Below are 20,701 nucleotides of genomic sequence, written 5' to 3'. Positions count from 1 at the left end.
CAAAAATTTCCCAAAAAAATATCTTGATTCCCGTTCACACACACTGCAATACTGTGTCACGGTTGCACCATTAGTATTAGGGTGGGGGGAGGGGGTGTGGGAGGGACTGACCAGAATACAGACGAAGTGTAGATAGTGATTGTTTACTATTTTTTTGGTACAGGTGTATTAATATTAGGGAGGTCAACGTTACGGTGTCATTTCTAGTCTAAGAATTTGATTGGTCCACAGTTTGTTACAATCTATTTTGACAGCTCTGAAGTGCATGATGACGTCGTAATGTTGTCGCATAGTATAGTTTTAGCATGGCCTCGAGGCTAATAATATTGTGAATGTGTCTGGGTTCATGCATTGGGATTTATATACGCTTGCATTTGGTTCGATAAGTATAATTGTACTGTTTATTATATAGGCCTATATATAGGTCTATGTATGCAAAATGTACATAAGGGAATGCTTCGAACTATTTTTAGAGGAATTTCAACATGAAATCAATAGAGTATAGTTATCTACACGTTTGCCTTTACGTGTGTACAAAAATATCAACGGTATATTAACAAAAATGACACTCACAAGAAATCAATTTACAGACAATGCCGATTCCAGCAGGGGTAAACTAAATATTTAATCGGTTAAAAGAGATGAAGGTGTGGTGTTAAGATTTACACAACTCACAGCTACTAAATTTCTTATCAAACACCGGATCATCATTCAAATTTATTAGTAAACCTTTTATTTTTTCAATATTAACTATTTTTGCATTTGCAATTACAGTATCTCATCAAGGTGGACATACAAAAGAAAATGTAAATTAAAAAAATGTATATTCAAATTCGGTTTGAATTTGTTGCTTTACAGTCAGTCGGTAATAATTAATGTTTGGTCTGCTAAATCAATGTTGTATATCAACTTTACAAAATAAACACGTACTTCTAACTATTGAACATTGCAAAAAGGCAACACTCAAAATCATTGGATAATGGTAAAATACAATCATCCATTCCACCCCAACATTGCATTGTATTTTACAAAAAAAAAAAGTAGGCCACACAAAAAAAGAAGCATGTTTCCCGTCCAGAATCGTACAAAGAAACCAGGATAAATCCCATAATCAAATTTATTAACTTACTTGACAACTGACCAATAAAAACAGGGCCACAAATATGCACATGTCCCACACATTCTGGGTGTTTTACCACAAGTAAAAAAGTGTGGTGGTCGAAAAACAATGATGCAGAAGACGAGAAATATGGTTTTATTTTTAGTTGGCCTAATACTAACGATACAATATTGAGGGTAAAACAAATCCCTGTAGATAAAAATCAACATCGTCAGCACAACCATTAATAAGGAATCTCTTTATCTCCAATGGTATGCTTAGGCCTATCTCGTGAGACACTGAGATGTAACACCAATGCCTGCTGTACATTAAAACATAGAGATAAATGTTGAATTCCCTCTAGCTAATGCCCACTAATAGATTTGGGTGTTAACATAATGGGGTAGTTCTGGTAAAATAAAATTAATTGGATCAGCCCATAAGATTAGAAAAATATACATGAGAGTAGGATACATAGGTTATGCATTTAGTAAGGGAGTAAAATAGATAAAAGGAGATGAGGTAGATGATGAACTCGAATATGGGATGATATTGGGAAGAAAGAAATGTAAGGAAAAACAGGAATGGATACAAAAATCAAAACAGTGTTGAGTAGGTTATTAGAGTATTAAAGAATGAAATACATACAGTACAATGAAACGCGAGAACTGTGAGGATCAATGGGTACGGAATTGGTTATGGGTAGGATATGAAATGAGTAAGTATTATGCAGAATGAGAGCTATGGAATTGGAAAATAGATGTGTAGAAAATACAGTAGAATCCCTATAAATGGGACACCTTTTGGACCAAAATAAGTGTCCCCTTAATAGGTGTGTCCCCAGAATAGGGGTCGGCCGTAGTGTCAAATATAGTTTACTTCATTTCCTGGCCAAAAATGTCCCCATAATAGGGATGCCCCCTTAATGGATGGTGGGGTGTCCCAAAGGAGGGGGTTCTACTGTATTAGTGTTTAACCACTTGAAAAGAACCAATAATGAAAATAATAATAATCTTATTAGCTGGACTACCCCACAGGATACAGACTCAGGGGTCCATTGTACACAAGCGCATATATGGACCCCAAGTATATGGTCTATTGTATCCATATATGAAACACTTAACTGTTAACCAGTGCTACCTTTTGAATATTCAGTTTACAATTGAAACTGCATGAATTCTTACTATACAACAGTACAGTTAAAGCATTTTAAGTATTCTGTTTTCAGTATTGGGTCCATAGACATGAATGCGTGAAAAAAAAGGATGTAATTTCCATTTGTATCGCACACGTTCATAACATATAAAATTTAATCCTTAAACCTATATCAAGTTTTTTTTTGTACAAACAATACTATTACACCTTGCACTCCAGAAAATCAACAATGCCTTTTCTTTGTTAACTTTTACATTTTTTTTATATGAAAAAGAGTAAGAACCCAGATGTTTTACTGAGGATATTTTTCATGCTACACCGCCTATATTTACTTTAAGACATTGCAGTCCATCAATTTTACAATTCTTGCCTTAAAAAACATATTTTTTTTTTTAACATTAAGGAAAAGGTATTTTGTACTATGATACAAAGGTGTAAGAAGCAACAGTAGAGAGTATAGCGCCCTCAACATGGGAATATGTATTATCATACAGCATATGAACCTCAATTATTATATACAGTACAATACCTTTCAAGATCATAAATCATTTTGAGGTCAGAGGTTATTTTCGTCTCACTTCAGTTTGGACACAAATCCATTAAATATGTCCTATCTATCTACAACAGTATCAAAGTATTATTTATTAAACATTGACAGAGACACTTCTAATTTAGTTGTTGGGGTGGCTCAATTAATAAGCGACATGAATATTGATGCTTTGCGAAAAACAAATAATGTGAACATAAAGAAGTCGTCAGAGCTAGCTATAGAGACATTTTCACCCAATAATGGTTTAGCTTCAGGCCTGCAAGATCATTTACTTTCATTTGATGTGTAAACAGAAATCTCATTAATATTTATGAATATATTAAGACATGATGTGTAAACAAGACATCTCATTCATATTCATGAATATGAATATTCATAGAATATAAAATGTATGCAATAATCATAACATTCATAAATGCTTTTTCTTACATGACATTCAAAGATTTCTCTTGGAAAATTGCATTGAATACAGTATTCATAAAATTAATGCATGCATAATTATAACATTCATGAATGTAACTACTTACATAAAATTGTCACTGGTTTCTCCATGTATTAAATACTCACAAATATTCATAGAATTAATAAATGCATATTATCTCTTTCAGTCTTATTAAAAGATTGCTGAATGCTCACTGTTTACTAAATAATTCATGTTCCCAACATTTTAGATGTTTCTCCCACAACTGTGCACATAATAAACCTACAAAGATATTCTTCAGTTTTCAATAATAATTCATTTAATTTAAAGGAAATAAATGCTTTATATTTTGTTTACACTTAACTTAATACAGACATTTTACATAATTTAAAATACCCATAAAATTAGGGAGTATTCTAAAGGCCAGTGACCAGATTTATTTAAATCTATCTCAGCATTTAGGAACACAAGATTTGACAAAGCATCAAGAAAAGTGAGGAGGGAATGCAGAAGCCAGTCGACAGGAGAAGTTAACAAAATGCTGCAATGCCTTTCCCCATACAATATAGTCACCAATTCTATTAATAACAACATTAATAATAACAATAACAATAATAATAATAAAAATAATAATAATAAACAATATTAATAATTATTAATTATATAGCAAATAATTATTAATATTTAATATTTTTAACAAAAATAATTATTTTAGCGCACACATTCATTGCATTTAGTGATCAAAATCCCTTTTTATATAATTGTACATTGATATCTACATAACAGGGGGTACCGACCATTCTCACATGGGGGTAAACAGGCTAACAATCAAAAGGGAGACCTGTTTTGTATAAACACTTTACTCAACCAAAGAATTTACATAGAATACTATAATTAATCCATCCATAAAAACCCCCACAATATTCAGACAAATTGGATCAACTCATAAAAAACTTCCACTAGAGTATAAATCATTCAATATATGTAACATGAACAAGATGCATATAAACTAAAGATCTGTTCACATTGTGAAACTGTGATATCCCCTAATGTGGGTACGATATGGCATCATCAATATATATATATATATATATATATATGGCATCCTCTATATGTATACGACATTACATCGCCATGCTCATAATGCTATCAGTATATGACATCATCATGGTGTGATGTGACATTATCATGGCCATCTATTATCATGTCAATCTATGATGAAAATCACATCATTTGTCACAGAAAACCTGATAGTATGAACAGAGTTTAAAGCTTTGTCCACACTATCAAAGTTTGTGACAAATAACTGTGATATAGCCCATAGTAAGGTCTGTCCACACTTTCACATTTTGTGACAAATTTATGTGAATGTGGTATGTCCATATATGTGCATGATGATGCCATATTACACCAATAAGGGACATATCAGTTATTTGTCACATAAAATTTGATAGTGTGAACAGAGCTTCAGTGTGTAATTAAATATGACATCACCATGCCCATATATGGGCACATCACACAAATTTGTCGCATAAAATTTGACCGTGTAGACAGAGCTTTAGTCTAGTGATACACAGCCATAATTATACTGCCAAAATGCTGAACAAATTCAAGTCAAGCAGATAGGGTTCAACAGACTAATGCTTTGTATAAAGATCCGATTCATTTGATTTTGCTATCAAATGAAAAATTTCATAGTAGATCTGATGCAAATGTTACACACTTTTATCAAATAATTCATCCCACCTCTAGAGACAAATTAAAAATTAATTTATTAAACTTGCATGATGATGAAGGAAGAATCCATTAGTAGTTTTCATAATCTTAATTATGTAGACATCACTTTAACCTCAGATTTTTTATATAAATTGAAAAATAATACTAATAAATAATAATAATAACAATAATAATAATAATAATAATAATATAGTATTCCTTATACAAGCTCAAAACCTCAATTATATATCTGAAATGAAATAGTTGACAAAATAGGTACTATTTACAAATATGTTTAAAAAAAGACCAAAAAATAATAAGACGTCACTGGCGTGCAGATGCAACATGAACGGCGGTTGTGTCCTGAATATGTAATGTACTGCAAGTAGTCTAGGTATTACGTCGATGAAACCTGATATCCAATGGCTCATCATTACAGGTGCCCTCTATTGCCCAGTATATTCTTGGTGGACATAATATTAACTTTACAAAAGCACACAACAGTTGCTCTCTTCTGTCTTGCCACGATTTCTTGGACCTATACAAAAAGGAAACAAAAAAAAAGAGAAAAGAAATTGTTACACTAAAAATTACTGAGTTGAGTGTGGAGGAGCAGGAATAGGCAGTATTTTCGGTGTGAATCACATCAAGAATAAGCCACTAAGTCCGAAAACTTGATTCCAGCCCTTCTGGTGGTGAATTTGGCTGTACACAGGAAGACAATCTCCTACTCTTTTCAAAAGAGTGTACTGTGTTTTTTTGCGAAGAAAAACCTGGAGATCCGTGATATTCAACCTGCTCCGAGTAAAAGACACAGGTAGTTCACAGTGCCATTGAGTTATACTGTAGTAAGAAATTAACAACAGCAATGCCATGGAACAGAGTAAAAATATACTGAAACAGTAAGTCACCCAAGGTAGCTAGTTCAATAACTTCACCCTGTACAGTAATTATCAATAAACATTTAACAATTCTATGGAAATATGAGAATGAAGCACTTTTCTAGAAATTACTTTAAAGTAAGAAATCTAGTACAACAACTTTAGCTGTATATTTCTGCAATGAGATTTATCTACGATTTCAGCTTTTGGTTTGTACATCCAAAACCTGGAGCATCTAAACTAAACACACATTCAGTAGCAAGATCAGTGAAATGTTAATAACGATTAATCACAATGTAGAGGTTAAAGGTCAAATGAGATATCACAGCACATCTTAACTGTATTTTCAGGATTCTTTAGAATTGGAAAGTAGCAGAGGACTGATCGTCATGCTGAGTCACATAAGAAAATCAGTGTGCACAAGAGAATGAGAACTAATGAAATGTCCCAAGTGATGTTATTAATAGACATAGACAAATAAAGAAAACAGACTACTGAAATGAAGCTTACCATCCCCAAACCAGCGGATTGTAGCTATATATTAAACAGAGTAATTAGCATAAGAACGAGATAGTATGGTATCCTTCAGTACAAAGAAGCCATACTTCTGGCAACGGTAAGTCTATTCCAGTAAATGTTAATGCTTACAATGTGGAGAATTATTTCATTTTATTCAAAAACTGAAAATTCAAAAGATCATTTCAATCTCATCGGACTAATAGAACATATCTGATCATCTTTTTCTATTTAAGGCAATCTCTCTTATGTGGAGAATACAAACATATATTAAAAAGTCAATTTTCCTTTTTTGGTTCACCGGTGCTGGTTCTGGGATGGCCTCAAATAGTATTACCATTTATAAGAGTAAAATAAAAATAATATCAAATAAAAATCAACACACATTAAAGAATATATCATACATTAAGGAAATGCCAAGTTCAATAAAAGGTTTATTAATAAACTAAAGACAGAACAGAAAGTAGGCTACCTAAAAATAATACTATATAACAATCAGCACACATTAAAGAATGTCAAACATTATAAGAACTGATGGAATGGTTGAAAAAAGTTAATAAAAAAATAAATAAATAAATAAAAAAATAAAAGTGTCACTATTTAAAATATTAAAATAAAAATAATACTAAAAAACTATCAGAACATACAAAAAAATACTGCATTAAAAGAACCGATGAAAAATGATTGTCAAGTTTATTATTTAGACACTGAAAAGAAAACAGGTTACCGTACTGAAATAGTATAACTATTTAAAATATTATTAAATAAACAATCAGTACACACAAAAGAATATCACACATTAAGGAACTGATGAAAGTATTGTCAAATTGATTAGTAAAGGACAGGAAAGTAAGGTATGTAAATAGTATGACTCCTTATTTAGCATCTTGAAAATAAACAAATACTATAACAACATTCAGAACAAAAAAAAATATGTCACATTAAAAGAACTGATAAAATGTCAAGGAATGAGAGATAAGGAAAATTTAGTTTGAAAAAAATCAGAAAAGAAAACAAGGCTACTACTAAAATATTACTATTCAAGTGCTAAAAATATTTAGCAGTATGTGCAGAAACTGAAATTTCATGTACAACTTAAAAGTCATTGTAATTGGAAACTACAGTCCATCCATTACTATTAAGCTCAGAAAAAATATAATCTCAACAGAAACATCTAAAGTATTTTTATGAAAAGAAAGTGGAATTTTTTTTTTTAATTAAGCTTACCTTGTGAATTCGGTTCTGGTAATGTTTCTCTTGCCAATATATGCATAACAGTGGTTTTTCCAATAGGCAATTGTAAAGCTGAAAGAAAAACACAGACACTTTAATTTATTTGGATGTCTATATATGGTTAAAATGAATATTACCTATAGATCAAAGAAAATGAATGATTGAAAAAAAAAAAAAAAAGATTGGGCATACAATATACCTAAAGCAGATGTTAATATTCGAAGGTAGGCTTACATCCAAAATGGGTACTGTATGTAAAATTTGATATTTGTTAACATCTTGTACATATTTCTTATGTACAATGAGAAAATTTTATTCAAATACAGGGTCAGATTACAATAAAACGGTCTTAACTCAGACCTTGATTTAAAAGGCGCGCGATCGCGCCGGCGCTCCTCCGCGCTCCTCGAAATTATGCGAGGAGAGCAATCAATAGCGCTCCTGAATTGCCTGACCAGAGGCGGATACAGAATTTTTCAAAGGGGGTGGGGGCCAACAGTTTTAGAACAGGAAAGTGAGTTGCACATAACATTGATTTGCATTGAAATTTTTAAAACTTAGCGGCAAAACGAGGGGGCGCATGCAAAGAATTATCTGAATATAAGTTTCTTTTTATCTCCATGTAAAAAAAAAAATTTGACAAATTTATAGGGACCCAGGCCCTCTCCCACCTTGATCCACACTGGATATAATATGATATACAATACAGTATGTCCTACAGTCGATGCCAGGGGACACATTACGCTGTACAGTATCAAGAAATGGTTACCATACACCGAAATTGGACTTGCTTGTACTTTTACCAATGGTATGCTTATTGTATACTAAACCTTATACCACAAGTGATGTGTTAGTTATCAACGGTGGTTATAACACATGCGGGCTTATACCAAAAGGAGGACTACGCAGTACCAAAGACTGGAAAGGGGAATTATTATAGCAAATGTGGACTGCTTTAGTGATATCAAAGGTGTTTTATACCAAAGTTCATTCATGGATTTTTTATTCAATATTTAATATACAAAATTCAGGCAAAAAAAGTTAAAATTACAATTATGTCATAAAAACAACAAAATTACCATAAAAAATGAGTAAGTGAATAAATAAATAACGGGGGAACAGAAGGCAGTATAATGTATTGTAGACGAATCTAAATTGCACATTATTTACATTGCCCTGGTTGGGGTCATTAAAAAGTACATTAAAAAGCGAAATTACACGATTACAGGTAAAAACGAGTAAAAAGAATTGTAAACTAAATTGATCACATCAACATTAAATCAAATTTAAACATGGAGTTGGGCTAACAATATACCAAAACTGAATACTGATACCAAAAATTGATGTACTAAAGGTGTGATGGACGTAAACCAAAGGTGGCATGGGATTAAACCAAAGGTGGACTTACAACAAGGTCTACCCAAAAGAGATTTACTCTAAAAAAGAAGGTGGATTCATTGCTTGATACCAAATGTGCAATTAAACCAAAGTTGGACTTGCAACCATAACGTAGAATACTAGAAAAGGATGGGCTTTATCCATAGCATCAACAGAGTCTTGTTTGCATCTATACTTAGGCTGTCAGCTAACATGCATTTAATTAAGTCCAATAATAGTCAGTCATATCCATGTTCTATTTGACACCCGAGATCAGCTATTGATCGATGGACCGAGACAGCTCGTATGCCAAGTAAAACCATGACATCACCAACACTCAATCTTTCATATCACATGTCAACCGCATTGTTTACTCCCACAAACAACAGAATAATGCCTTATTGGTATTAAGACAGGGTAAAACTTGATACGCCATCTAAACCGTCATTTTCTGAAGGTCAAACACCACTCTCTGCCGTCATACTCCTCTGCATTTTAAAATGTTTTCATGCGACATAAAATAATGTGGTACATTAAAGTTAAACCAAGAAAATAAAAATCTTTCAATATGAAAAACGAACTAAATCCTTGAAAAAATGTTAATAGCAGAAAGTTAAACCAAGACTTTTTATACCTTTGTAAACTTGTATAGAGTATATTATAGATTGTCAAAGGAGGTAATTTAGTAAACGATTCTGATGAGCCCATGCAGGCAGAGGAAAAAACAAAAATAATATCTTATTAGCAAATAAAACATTGCAAGTGTGTATACAGTAGGTCTGTCGAGAATATTAAACATATGTCCATATTTAGTCATGATGCGCCTATATATGGTCATATGATATCATCATGACCATATATGCGTGTCACATGTTTTTCTCAAATAAAATTTGATAGTCTAGATGGGACTTAACAGTAAGGGTAGAAAAAGCAATAGAGGGTACCATTACATCCTGGCTCAAAATCCTATCACAAGTTTGTACAGAATGTGATGTGGTGTAAACAATTCAGTAATGGGATCGATAAATGCTTTATGGCTACTGTATGTTCCCACACGGCAGCTAACGGTTACAAGGATCCGGATCATGCTAACCGTTAGCTGCCGTGCGTCCATACGAGAAGATCCGGATACCAAAAATATGATGATTGAATCACTGGCCAATAAGAAACTGGAAATTGTAAATGTGTATGTGTGATTGGTTGATGATAGAAACTTGTTAACTGATAGCGCTTGCTAACTGTTAGTGGTATCCGGATACCGCTAACGGTTAGCGCTAACCGATCGGCCATTCTCACACAGGTGCTAACGGTTAGGGCTTACGATTAGCTCCCGATCCGGATACTAGGTCTCTTGTGAGAACCAGGCTTCAATATATTTGCAGGGCTGCTGCAAAGTGCGCGACCAGTGGTTGGAGGCATTGACTTTTAACCCGGGGGCATTTTAGAAAAATTCACAATTTTTTTTTTTTTGCACATCACAATTTAATGCATAAATATAATATTTTTGCTTACTAAATGTACTACTGTTTTGCTATAAGATTGTAAAGATAACATTTGTTTCTGGAGGCATTTGATCAAGATAATCTTCATGGTCGGAGTCACAACAATTTTTTTCCAGACCTGTTTATTTGTGAGGAAGAAATGAAGATTTAATGTTGGGAGGATTTCCTGGTGGAAGAGGGTCTGATAAATCAATTTTTCCCTTTGAAATTATAAATGTTTCATTAAAGCTAGTGTGCTAACAGGCCAAAAAAAAAATTATGTTTGTTTGAAATTATCAGTGGGCAGCTGATTTGGTAAACAATTCACAATGAAGATTTAATGTTGGGAGAATTTCCTGGTAGAAGAGGGTCTGATAAACCAATTTTTCCCCTTGAAATTATAAGTGTTTCATGAAAGTGACTGTAGTGTGATAACAGGCCAAAAATAAAATGTTTGTTTGAAAGTATCAGTGGGCGGCTGATCTGGTATACAATTCACATCACTACACAATCACAGTTTACGATAATTCATGAACAAAATGTGTTCAGCATTTGTATTATAGACTTTACTGTGTAAAAGTATCCAAAAGTCATTGACAATAATAATAAATACTGGTACACAATAAAAAATTTCACAAAATAATTAATTTGTGTTAGTTCCTGGTAAGAAAAAAGGTTTGCTTATTAAGGAAACATGTGATGTCCTGAATTGGATTGGATTGGATTTATTTGGTGTAAACACCAAGGACAGCCCACGAAAGTCTAGAAGAAGACTTATTTCCAGTGGGGTAATTCTGGTGGTGATTGGGCAGTACACCGGGAGACAATCCCCTACTCTTTTCCAAAGAGTGTACTGCGTTCTTTAACATGTACATGGGCCATAATGGGACCAACGGCTTAAACGTCTCATCCTAAAGACGGTGCGCTAATTGTAACTTGTATTTCAGCCTTCTTGCTGAAACACAAGGAGAGGCAGCGATGGGAATCGAACCGGGGACCTAGAGATCTCCACGGTTCAGCGCACACACAGTGGCTACCACCAGATTAGCCGACTGAGCTAAGCTGCTAAACAATTGGTAATGTACGGTATGTTCAAAACTGGGCATATTGTACTGTACTACAATCAGATTTTTGTCTGTCAGATGTCTGACTAGATTTAGCCTAATATTGCTTGCTTCTTTTAGACTATAATATTATACTAAAAGTAATACATACTCTTTAATACTGAAGGTTCATGATTCAGTTTTCTTGGGCAAAATTTGTTTAGATTAACTTTGCTAATTATTTAAAACTTATTAAAACTATTTTAGCAATTTCCAATATAGTCCTGTCTAGACTCGCATATTTTATTTGACAAAAACATGTGACATGCCTAAATATGGTCATGATGACATCACATCATGATCACAGAGGCACATCATGATCACAGAGGCACATCATGACTATATATGGGCATACAACAGTTTTTGTTTTTTTTTTGTTTTTTTGAGAGAGTTTTAGATACTGACCAAAATATTTTAGTTTCCGTTTTTATATGATTTACAGACTTTAACCAACTATAATTTAAAAAATTATAGCCACAGTAATAAATCCACAGTAAACAGTAGCAATGAACAGAAAACTATCTAGGTCACAGAATGGCCAGAGACATATAATACTACCTAATCGTTAAGACCGTCTAGAGACCAATATGCGGCAATTTGCCTCTTCTCTGTTTCGTTGACCGTTATAATGTACAGCGGACCTAATAAACTCCTGATTGTCAATTGACAATTCCTTTTTTGTATCATACATGCGCAGGGAGATAAATTTTCAAGTGAATTGTCAGGCAGGTCTATTAATAAATGATTCTGTTGTGTCAAGTAGATGCAACCAAATGACAGGACAATAAATCGACTACATTCACTAATAAACTACTTTCTGTAATCAAGTCTATGTATGATACAACAAATCTGGGAATAATATAAATCTAATTTGAATATCTAAAAGCTGGTATAATTTTAAAAGGATTAAATAAGATTTTACAAGTAAATGGAAATTTTCCTACAAAAATTCTTGTCTGCTAGGCATTTAAATTGAACTTTAAGAATATTTTAATGTTTTGTTAACCACTGTGGTTACCATATTGGGTTTTTTTTTTCCTGGATTTTTACCAAATAAAACAATATTATTATAGTAGGAATCTGATAAACTGTAAGAACAACAATTGTTTGAGTTTGATATTAAGCGGTCTCATGACAATCTGACACAACAAATTCAGATTATTAAAAAAAAAAGTAACCGAATAAAACATTATGTTATTGCAGTGGTACAGTAGTTCTGTAACTTCAGTTAGCATTACAGCCAATCACAATGTTTTTGACAAGCAAATGGATAAAAGCAAGCTACTTATCTAAATGGACCTTTCCGCTAAGCTCCGCCCCTTGGATTTTGTTGCTAAGGCCCCACAAGACGGCAGTGTTAAAACATACGCGAACACGTGCGTTTGTGGGACAACACGTGTGTTTGTAAGACGCGCGCGTATTCCTAGCGTTGTTCTGATTAGTCAGTTGTGAAGTTTGATTGACACTCCGGAAAGGTCTATTGAAAATCGAATGGACAGTTCAAATAAGAAGACCAGATGAGCATGTACTGTAGCCCTACTGTAACAGTATGCATTCTATTTATAATGCCAATGACAATGCTGGAAACTGGAGTACGATTTTTAACAAGCATGCGTATGAATGCTAGCCCATTGTACGTCCGTCGTGAGACAGCAACATTAATAAACTTCGATCTGATAGACAGCTTAAAGCACTACATTAATAGGACTATCAGATGAGTGTGTGTGTATGTATACATGCCGTGTCTGTGTTTACTATCCAAACACAGCTCGGTCTCATAAAATTCTTCTGAGATATACACAATGATATTTCAGGTGCATGGCAAAATCAGAAACAAGCAAGACCCAAGTCGGTAAATTGTATGCATGCCACATGAGTACCAATAAAAGTGTCATATATTGGAAGTAGCTTGAAGGTTAAGATGCTTTGCATTAGCCCTATAATCTAGAAGTCCTGGGTTCAAATCCTGCGAAAGGAGAATTTTTACTCGTCAGCCTGTTTTCCACTTGGCGAATGTATTCGCGGGAATGGAAAGCGGCGGCTCGTTCACATACGCATTCACATTTCTATCGGAGTTTTTGCTAGCGAAAAAATGCGCAACCAATCAGAACTCAGGAAGCGAATCGACGCTTTGATTCGCGCGAATAAATTCACCTAGTGGAAAACCAGCTTCAAGCTTCATTTTGCATGTTAGTTGCATCTGACCCCCAATTTAACCTTTACTTAATTCCTACATCATTTTAATATAAAGTTTTAACGTTTGAATTTTTTGAAAAATTTTTTTCACCCTTGACAAATGATTTGTTCTTTATTTTTTATTGATTGGTAATTGTGATATTTTTAACATGTTGGGGAAACAACTTGATATCCGATTTAGTTCGCTTTTGGCTTTTCCTCTCTTTTGTTGTTTCTCATCATATTTAAAAAAAAAATGAAATGAAATGAAATGGTTTTTGCATAGCAGATCACTCAATGTTAAATGAAATTGAATTAACGTCGGAAGCCATTTTGTGTATGTATCTGCATTATCCTCCTACGATCTGAATCATATTATATGTTGTAAATTGCGAATTGCCATGGTTATCTATTCAACACCTTGTTTTAAATTACAGCTTTTTCTATGATTTCTTTCAGGCTATTCAGTTCTTTTCATGCCAACCTACACAGGCTAACATTACTTGATAATTAGTCCAGCTACAAATTGACAGATGGCTTGTGGATATAGTACTAAACTTGTGCAAGTCATTGTCATCAACACAGCAACATACAACTTAATTCTCAGAGCTTTTATACATTCCTCATTAAGTATTTTTTAATGAGCAATTTCAGTCCTTGTAATATAATTTTGTATTATCTTTTATTATTTCAATACAAACAAAATTTTACATCTTGTGGCCTCACAACAATTTTTGCTAAAATGATTAAATAAAAAACAGATTCATAAAAGACAACGAGGATCAGAGTTAAAATTAATTAGCAAAACGGGTCAAAAAGTAGAAATTGTCACAGACTTAATGAGGGGTTCATGTAATTAGGTATTAAGTTAAACTTTATGAAATATGGGATTGGGTTGTTTAAAAATCTTTATGTTTTTATTTAGTCTTAACTCTGAAATTTAGTTTTTAGTTCTTAAATTTCTGCCCTGATAACTGTGTCTAGTTGGTGGAATAAGACTAGCAGTTTGCACAATTTTAGAGACCCCAGCGAATCTGCGACAATGTTAAACCCTTATATTAGACAGTGGCTAAATGAGATTAAGAGCACCACAGTTGAAGAGAATGCATTACATATTCATGATCTTGCACAGTCTTCTTTGCACAATTTCAATATTACCACTTAACTTGTAAGTTTTTTCATATAGTTATAATATTTTTTGTGCGTGAAATCAAATAGTGTAATTTTTAACACTATATAGCTCTTTGCCTAGATAATTTGTATTGGATAGCAAACTAGGTATTTAATGTATCATCATTAAGGCTACGTATCCTATGTCTACCTATATATTAATTGCAGTATCATCGTGTAGGAGGATTTAGAGTGTTCTACTGTTACAACAGGCTTCTAAAATTCTCATTCAAAATTGTTCATGAGGGTAATGGTGCATGCACGCTTTATCGATAAGAAAAATTGATAAATTAATAAAATGACAACCATCACCATTTTATTGCACGCTCATTTGAGGAAGGGGTGTCACAGACTGTGAAAATGACATGTTACCGTTGGCTCTGTACATTATTGAAAATTATGAGAACCATGGAGTAGTGTAATTTTTAATGTTCCAGGTTTATACTGCATTTCATTGCTCAGCAATGCATGCAAAATGGGAATATATTCTTGGAGTTTAAGTTTAGTTCTGAACCAGCTGGTGTGTCTATGAGCTCCTTGGTAGTATTTTTTTTTCTTTCTATTTTTTTGGTAATTTTATTCTTAGTAATTTTATTCATTGTACAGTATTTCGATATAATGTACATTTGTTTTTAGTTACATTTTATATGTACTTTGTTTACAGAATAAAAAATAACAGTGTAATTTTTTTATAACTGTTGGAAATGTGGCTAATTGCCAAATACCATATCTAGTGTGGGTGTAGTTACACCCACACTATCCATATTCATACTTTGAAAGCACTTTCTAATAAAGCGCAAGGGATTAAAATACACCACATATCCATGCACATTATTGTACAGTATCTGCAACCAAACAATTGTTTCACTGTTAAATAATTGCTTATTATATTCAAGCGCATCAATAACAAAATTAAAATACGGTATTAAAATACGGTATTAAAATAAGTATTAATAATGGGAAAAAAACCCTATCATATACAGTAAGCCACAACCTCTAGCCTGTGGGCAAAATATAAGGTCTGTGACCTCAGTTTAATTATTATTACTATTTATATTATTATTTAATTTATTTACTCATTTCTTTACTCCATGTTATAAATATTTTATATACTTATATTTGAAGGGGCCAACTGTTGAAAGCTTTGCTTGTCGTGGTTTTCCCTTTTTCAACAATTTGTACCTTTTGTGTTATTTGTAATGAAACAAAAATGGAATAAAATTTATTTTATTTAACACGACTTTCAAACTACAGTAAAACACATGAACACAAATTTCCTCAACTTTAGCTTCCTTTCTTCTCCAGTCTTTTAAAAGGCCACCTTTAAAAGTAAGTGCTTTGGCCCGATCTTCTGCCAGATTTAGCCTCATCATACAATACTTATTTACATCCTAAGTCCTAGGGAAGTACCCTTTGGAGCTAACTCTCCAATTCCGCCAAAAAAAAAAAAAATGTTAAGTGAAGTGAAGAAAAGCCTACTAGTGTAGACTAGTTGAAGGAGCCAAACTTAAAGCTCTTAGTCATAGAAACAAAGTGGCTAAAAGTTGAAAAAAAAGTGCTAAATAAGAAAAAAAAGAGAGAAAAAAAAAAACCGGCCTAAAATAATGTATGTTAATGTTAACTATATAATGCAAGAGCAAAGTGTTAGTCAGTAGCTTGCTGTACTAAATGACAAGCAAAGTTGACAAGCTGAGATTGATGCAGAGAAAAATTATGTTTTTGGAAAATGTTATGTCAACGATTACAGTACAAGAGTGCTGAAACTGATAATAACATTTTGAGTCTTCCTGAGGATGCGAGACCTGGAAAATAACCGCAGATAATGGAAAAACGCATTTAATGCATTTGCGGTTAATTGTATGTAAGTAAAGTTTACTACTCAAGCTACAATTAGCACAATACAGCCAGTCCTTGGATGTTGGACACTATATTAGTAATTAAATGGAGAGGATATTAAGAAATTCTGTGAAGGGTGTAGAGACATACTGTCATCAGGCAGAAAAACAATCTTGCAAAAACCATATTCTACCGTAGCAATGAGGTAGAAACAGACATAAACGAGGTCCCAAAAGTGGACATTCATTGAAGAGAGGCCTGTATGTAAAAAACGAAAACAACATGAATTAACAACATGAAAGACTGTCCATAGACCTTTGATATTTACTGACAGAGAATAAGATTTTAAGTGAAAACAATGCGTTTCAATCGAGAATTACATTTTTCTTACAGCCCTAAGCTTAGGAATAATCATACAATTTTAGAAGATATTATCATCATTATTTTATCTTGATTTACATTCTTTTTATTATATTTTGAAATATACAGTACTTGAATTTTTCGTACAGTTTCAATACAGAGAAAGTTAGCATTTACTATTTTTATTTATTTAATTTTATTTTTATATGTATTATATTACTAGACAATGTAATAAATATATTTGAATCTTTTTACAGCTTTGAGTAGTGATTTATGCATGTGCGGCAATGTCCCAATACAGAGTGTCTTGTGTTGCTTTTAGATTTACATGCTCAAGCCTAGACAAGCCTGCACTTCAGAATCTTCATTTCTCCTGTGTAAATGTATTCTTTTATCCTTGTATAGGGAAGCCACTCCATAGAGTTTAGAACAGCTCTCTATTTCTATGCCATTTTAGCATTGCCACTACATTACAATTTTGTTTTCCATGACAATTCTAATCATTCTTCTCGTTCTAAACAACCTTGGGATATGCCTTCCAGGCTTATAATACTGTATTTTATAACATCCTTTACGGTTGTTTTAAATTGTTGTAACGTAAGATCCCAAATTGTAAACAGGTCTTCTTAAATGAATTATAAACTTGTCATATTATAGATACTGTATTATTGATTCCAATGAAAATGTTAAGTCACATTTTGTGCTTTACTTTTTTATAACTCATCTACGTATTTTTAATATGCAATGCTTCGCAACTGAAAATACCATAAATAATGTGCATTCATAATGCATATATGACTGAAATAAGTTGAATGTAAAAATATGACAGCAAATTCAACATGAAAAAGAATAAAATAAGAATTGGGGAGGATACAAAGAACCATCCACGAAATTCATTCCCCGATTCTACTCTGCTCAAATTTGTGTCAAAAAACTCAAATCTATACACTAGACTACAGTGTGACTAAGCATTTTCATTCAGTGGTGGCTGCAATTAGGTGCAGGGACATTGTGGAACAGGCCAACCACTCTTCAAAGCAAAAAATAATTCTCTTATTCAAAAAAAAGTTCTTTTATTTTAAAAAATTATTTTGACATACGTTCTGAAATGTCTCAGAATGGGTTCAAAAAACAATTCTTTATCCTTTTAATTTTTTCAACGGATGCGAAATATGAACAATCACAAATATAATCAAAGATCTACATTTAGTGAATTTATATACTAAATTTGGAGAACATACGTTCTGAAATGTTTCGGAATGGGTTTAAAAAACACAATATTTATCCTATTTATTTTTTTCAATGGATAAGTAATATGAAAAAACAACTGTAATCAAATATCTAAATTTAGTGAATTTAAATACATCAGTCAGGTTTTTTTCTATTTTTAAATTTAAATTATAGAATGCTATTGAAACATTTCAACATACGTTTTTAAATTGATTCATCATGTGTACTTATACTTATTTTATTTATATAAATATTATTTCCTGGCTGTTATTAATTTTCAACTTTGTAAATATCACACAGGTCAGTTATTAAATAGCTGCCATATTTGATTCACATAAAAGCAAAAATTATAAAATGAATGTGCATCAAACATTTTTTATCCAATGCAGTAGCTGTACAGTATGGGAGGGCAAAGCAGTCTAAAAGGTGATTCCCGGAAGAAGTCAGGGCCATAGGTGTCCAGACCATGTAAAGAAAAATTCTCTGGTTGGTGCATAGAGAAAACCAAGTAACTTTGAGTCACTTTTAAACTGTTCTGAGGTCCTACAATCTATCATGCTGATGGAATTAAATTTTGATACGAGGAGTCATGAACGATGGAAAGGTTAAAGGTCCACCGAACACGACGGCACACAACTCTCTCCAGCGCTCACTCCCACACAGATGCCACTACTAAACGTATACAACATATCTTTAACGAACATTATACCACAATGCGTAATGTCTTGGGAAATCGCTGGGGTGTTGCAAACCTTGGGGAGGTGTTCCTCCATTCTTTCTAGTTTCCAAGATGTTATAGCATTATCTTTAGAATCATTAATGATTTCACACTTCTAAATGTACGCTTCAATTGACAAGGTGTGAACACCTTTGCTAGATGTAAATAAACTTTATTCATTCTACCACCTATGGTACAATACCGAAACCAAGAAGGCAATGCCTGTAAGCAGGTCCAGTACTAACTTTATAAATTAATGCCTTAAATAAACATCAAACGGAAACAAACATGGTCCTTAACTCGCCTAACTCTCCTGAGAGGGTTATTCGAGGAGCTGAGCCTTTTTTTGTTATTATAAAAGACCTGAATTCAATACTCGACACAGAGCTGGGTATCGAACCCGGGCCCTGGAGTGCAAAAGGCAAGAACCATACAAATTATCCAAACGCTCAGCTCAAGTGGGGGATAATTCATGTTACAGCACATTGCTAAACTCTGACGGAGAATTTGTAGGGAGGAAGGCCATCCTATTGTGGAGGTAGGATCAGCTGTAATATCATCTTGCAGCTCCTGCCATTTTGAGTAAATGTCTGGGGCAGGGGTACAGCCAGTGAGTGGGCCAAGGTAAAATCTGTTGAGGGTTAAATAAAACTTGGTGGGCCTGAGGTGGGTGTCAGTGCCTCTATCTCATGTAAGCAAAGCTATAATATTACTGCTAAAAATTGGACATTCATATGTTATAATCATTCTTTGATTATTTTGTGCGTCAATGATGAAGAATATACCACCGAGTCCTTATTATCGGGAGTTTGGCACTTATGCAACTGTATCCTATTAAAATGTGAAAATCCATTTGAATATACTAAAAATAAGAACATTATATTATAATGAAAAATAAAGATCAAAATAAGAAAAAACATTAATATTACTGGATGTTTCAACTTCCAGTTACAAATTAACTAATCAAGAAAAAATTACCTTGAGATATTATTAATAATCAATAAAATGTAAACAGATTTAATAACTCACCTCCTAATGTTACATTCCCATGAATAAATCTACCTTGATAGATAAGCCGCAGTATAGCCGCTGAGCTTACTCTGTCAGCCTCCCATTCTAAAAAAAAAAAAAACCAATAGAAACATCATTAAAACTATTGAGAATGTAAATGCAAAACTATATGCCATATTAATTAATAATCTTGTGTTCAGTGAAGTCTTCTTCCTGCTTTATACAAAGGTCATACATTTGGAAGACATCAATAATAAAAAATACTGACATCATATATTACCACAAGATAAGTAAAAGATTATTTGTATTCTATTTCAGTTTTCATTTTTTATACTACAGTTGCAACAGCTAAATTCAAATGTTTATATACATTGTATTACAAAGGTTTTAAAAAAAAGTTTAAACCTATAGACAACAGAAGATTTACAATTGTATATACAAAGGTTTAAAAACATTAAAAAGTCAAGCAAAAACCTATATAATAGACAATAGAAATTTACAATCAGAATATTTGTATAAAGTAATATTAAGTTTAGATTATCCAGTGATTTTGCATTAACGATACTATCACTTTCAGAGTCAAAGCACATATAAATACTGTACTTCAAAAAATTCAAATTAAACTTTGAATAGCTGGTATTAATTTAAGGATTTTTTAATCTGTTTTTT

The 20,701-nt window shown here is 32.8% G+C and overlaps 1 protein-coding gene across 2 annotated transcripts in view; it reads right to left on the bottom strand.

Annotated features, from left to right (window-relative positions):
* Positions 1-600: 600 nt before the first annotated feature.
* Positions 601-20,701, bottom strand: part of LOC117110429 (ubiquitin-like protein 3) — a 31,308-nt gene continuing 11,207 nt past the window's right edge. The window contains exons 3-5 of one of the 2 annotated variants that reach the window (XM_033253130.1): positions 20,051-20,137; positions 7,566-7,643; positions 601-5,479 (exon numbers count right to left, since the gene is read on the bottom strand). In XM_033253130.1, coding sequence (XP_033109021.1) covers positions 5,427-5,479; positions 7,566-7,643; positions 20,051-20,137 — 218 coding nt within the window. In that variant the 3' untranslated portion in view covers positions 601-5,426. The remainder of the gene's footprint in view (positions 5,480-7,565; positions 7,644-20,050; positions 20,138-20,701) is intronic. The other variant, XM_033253129.1, reaches the window with a different exon arrangement.

The sequence above is a fragment of the Anneissia japonica genome, unplaced genomic scaffold (genome assembly GCF_011630105.1).
Source record: "Anneissia japonica isolate Jap-2015-1 unplaced genomic scaffold, ASM1163010v1 scaffold287936_len456577_cov159, whole genome shotgun sequence".
NCBI classification, from domain to species: domain Eukaryota; kingdom Metazoa; phylum Echinodermata; class Crinoidea; order Comatulida; family Comatulidae; genus Anneissia; species Anneissia japonica.
This window is presented reverse-complemented; position numbering and strand designations above follow the sequence as displayed.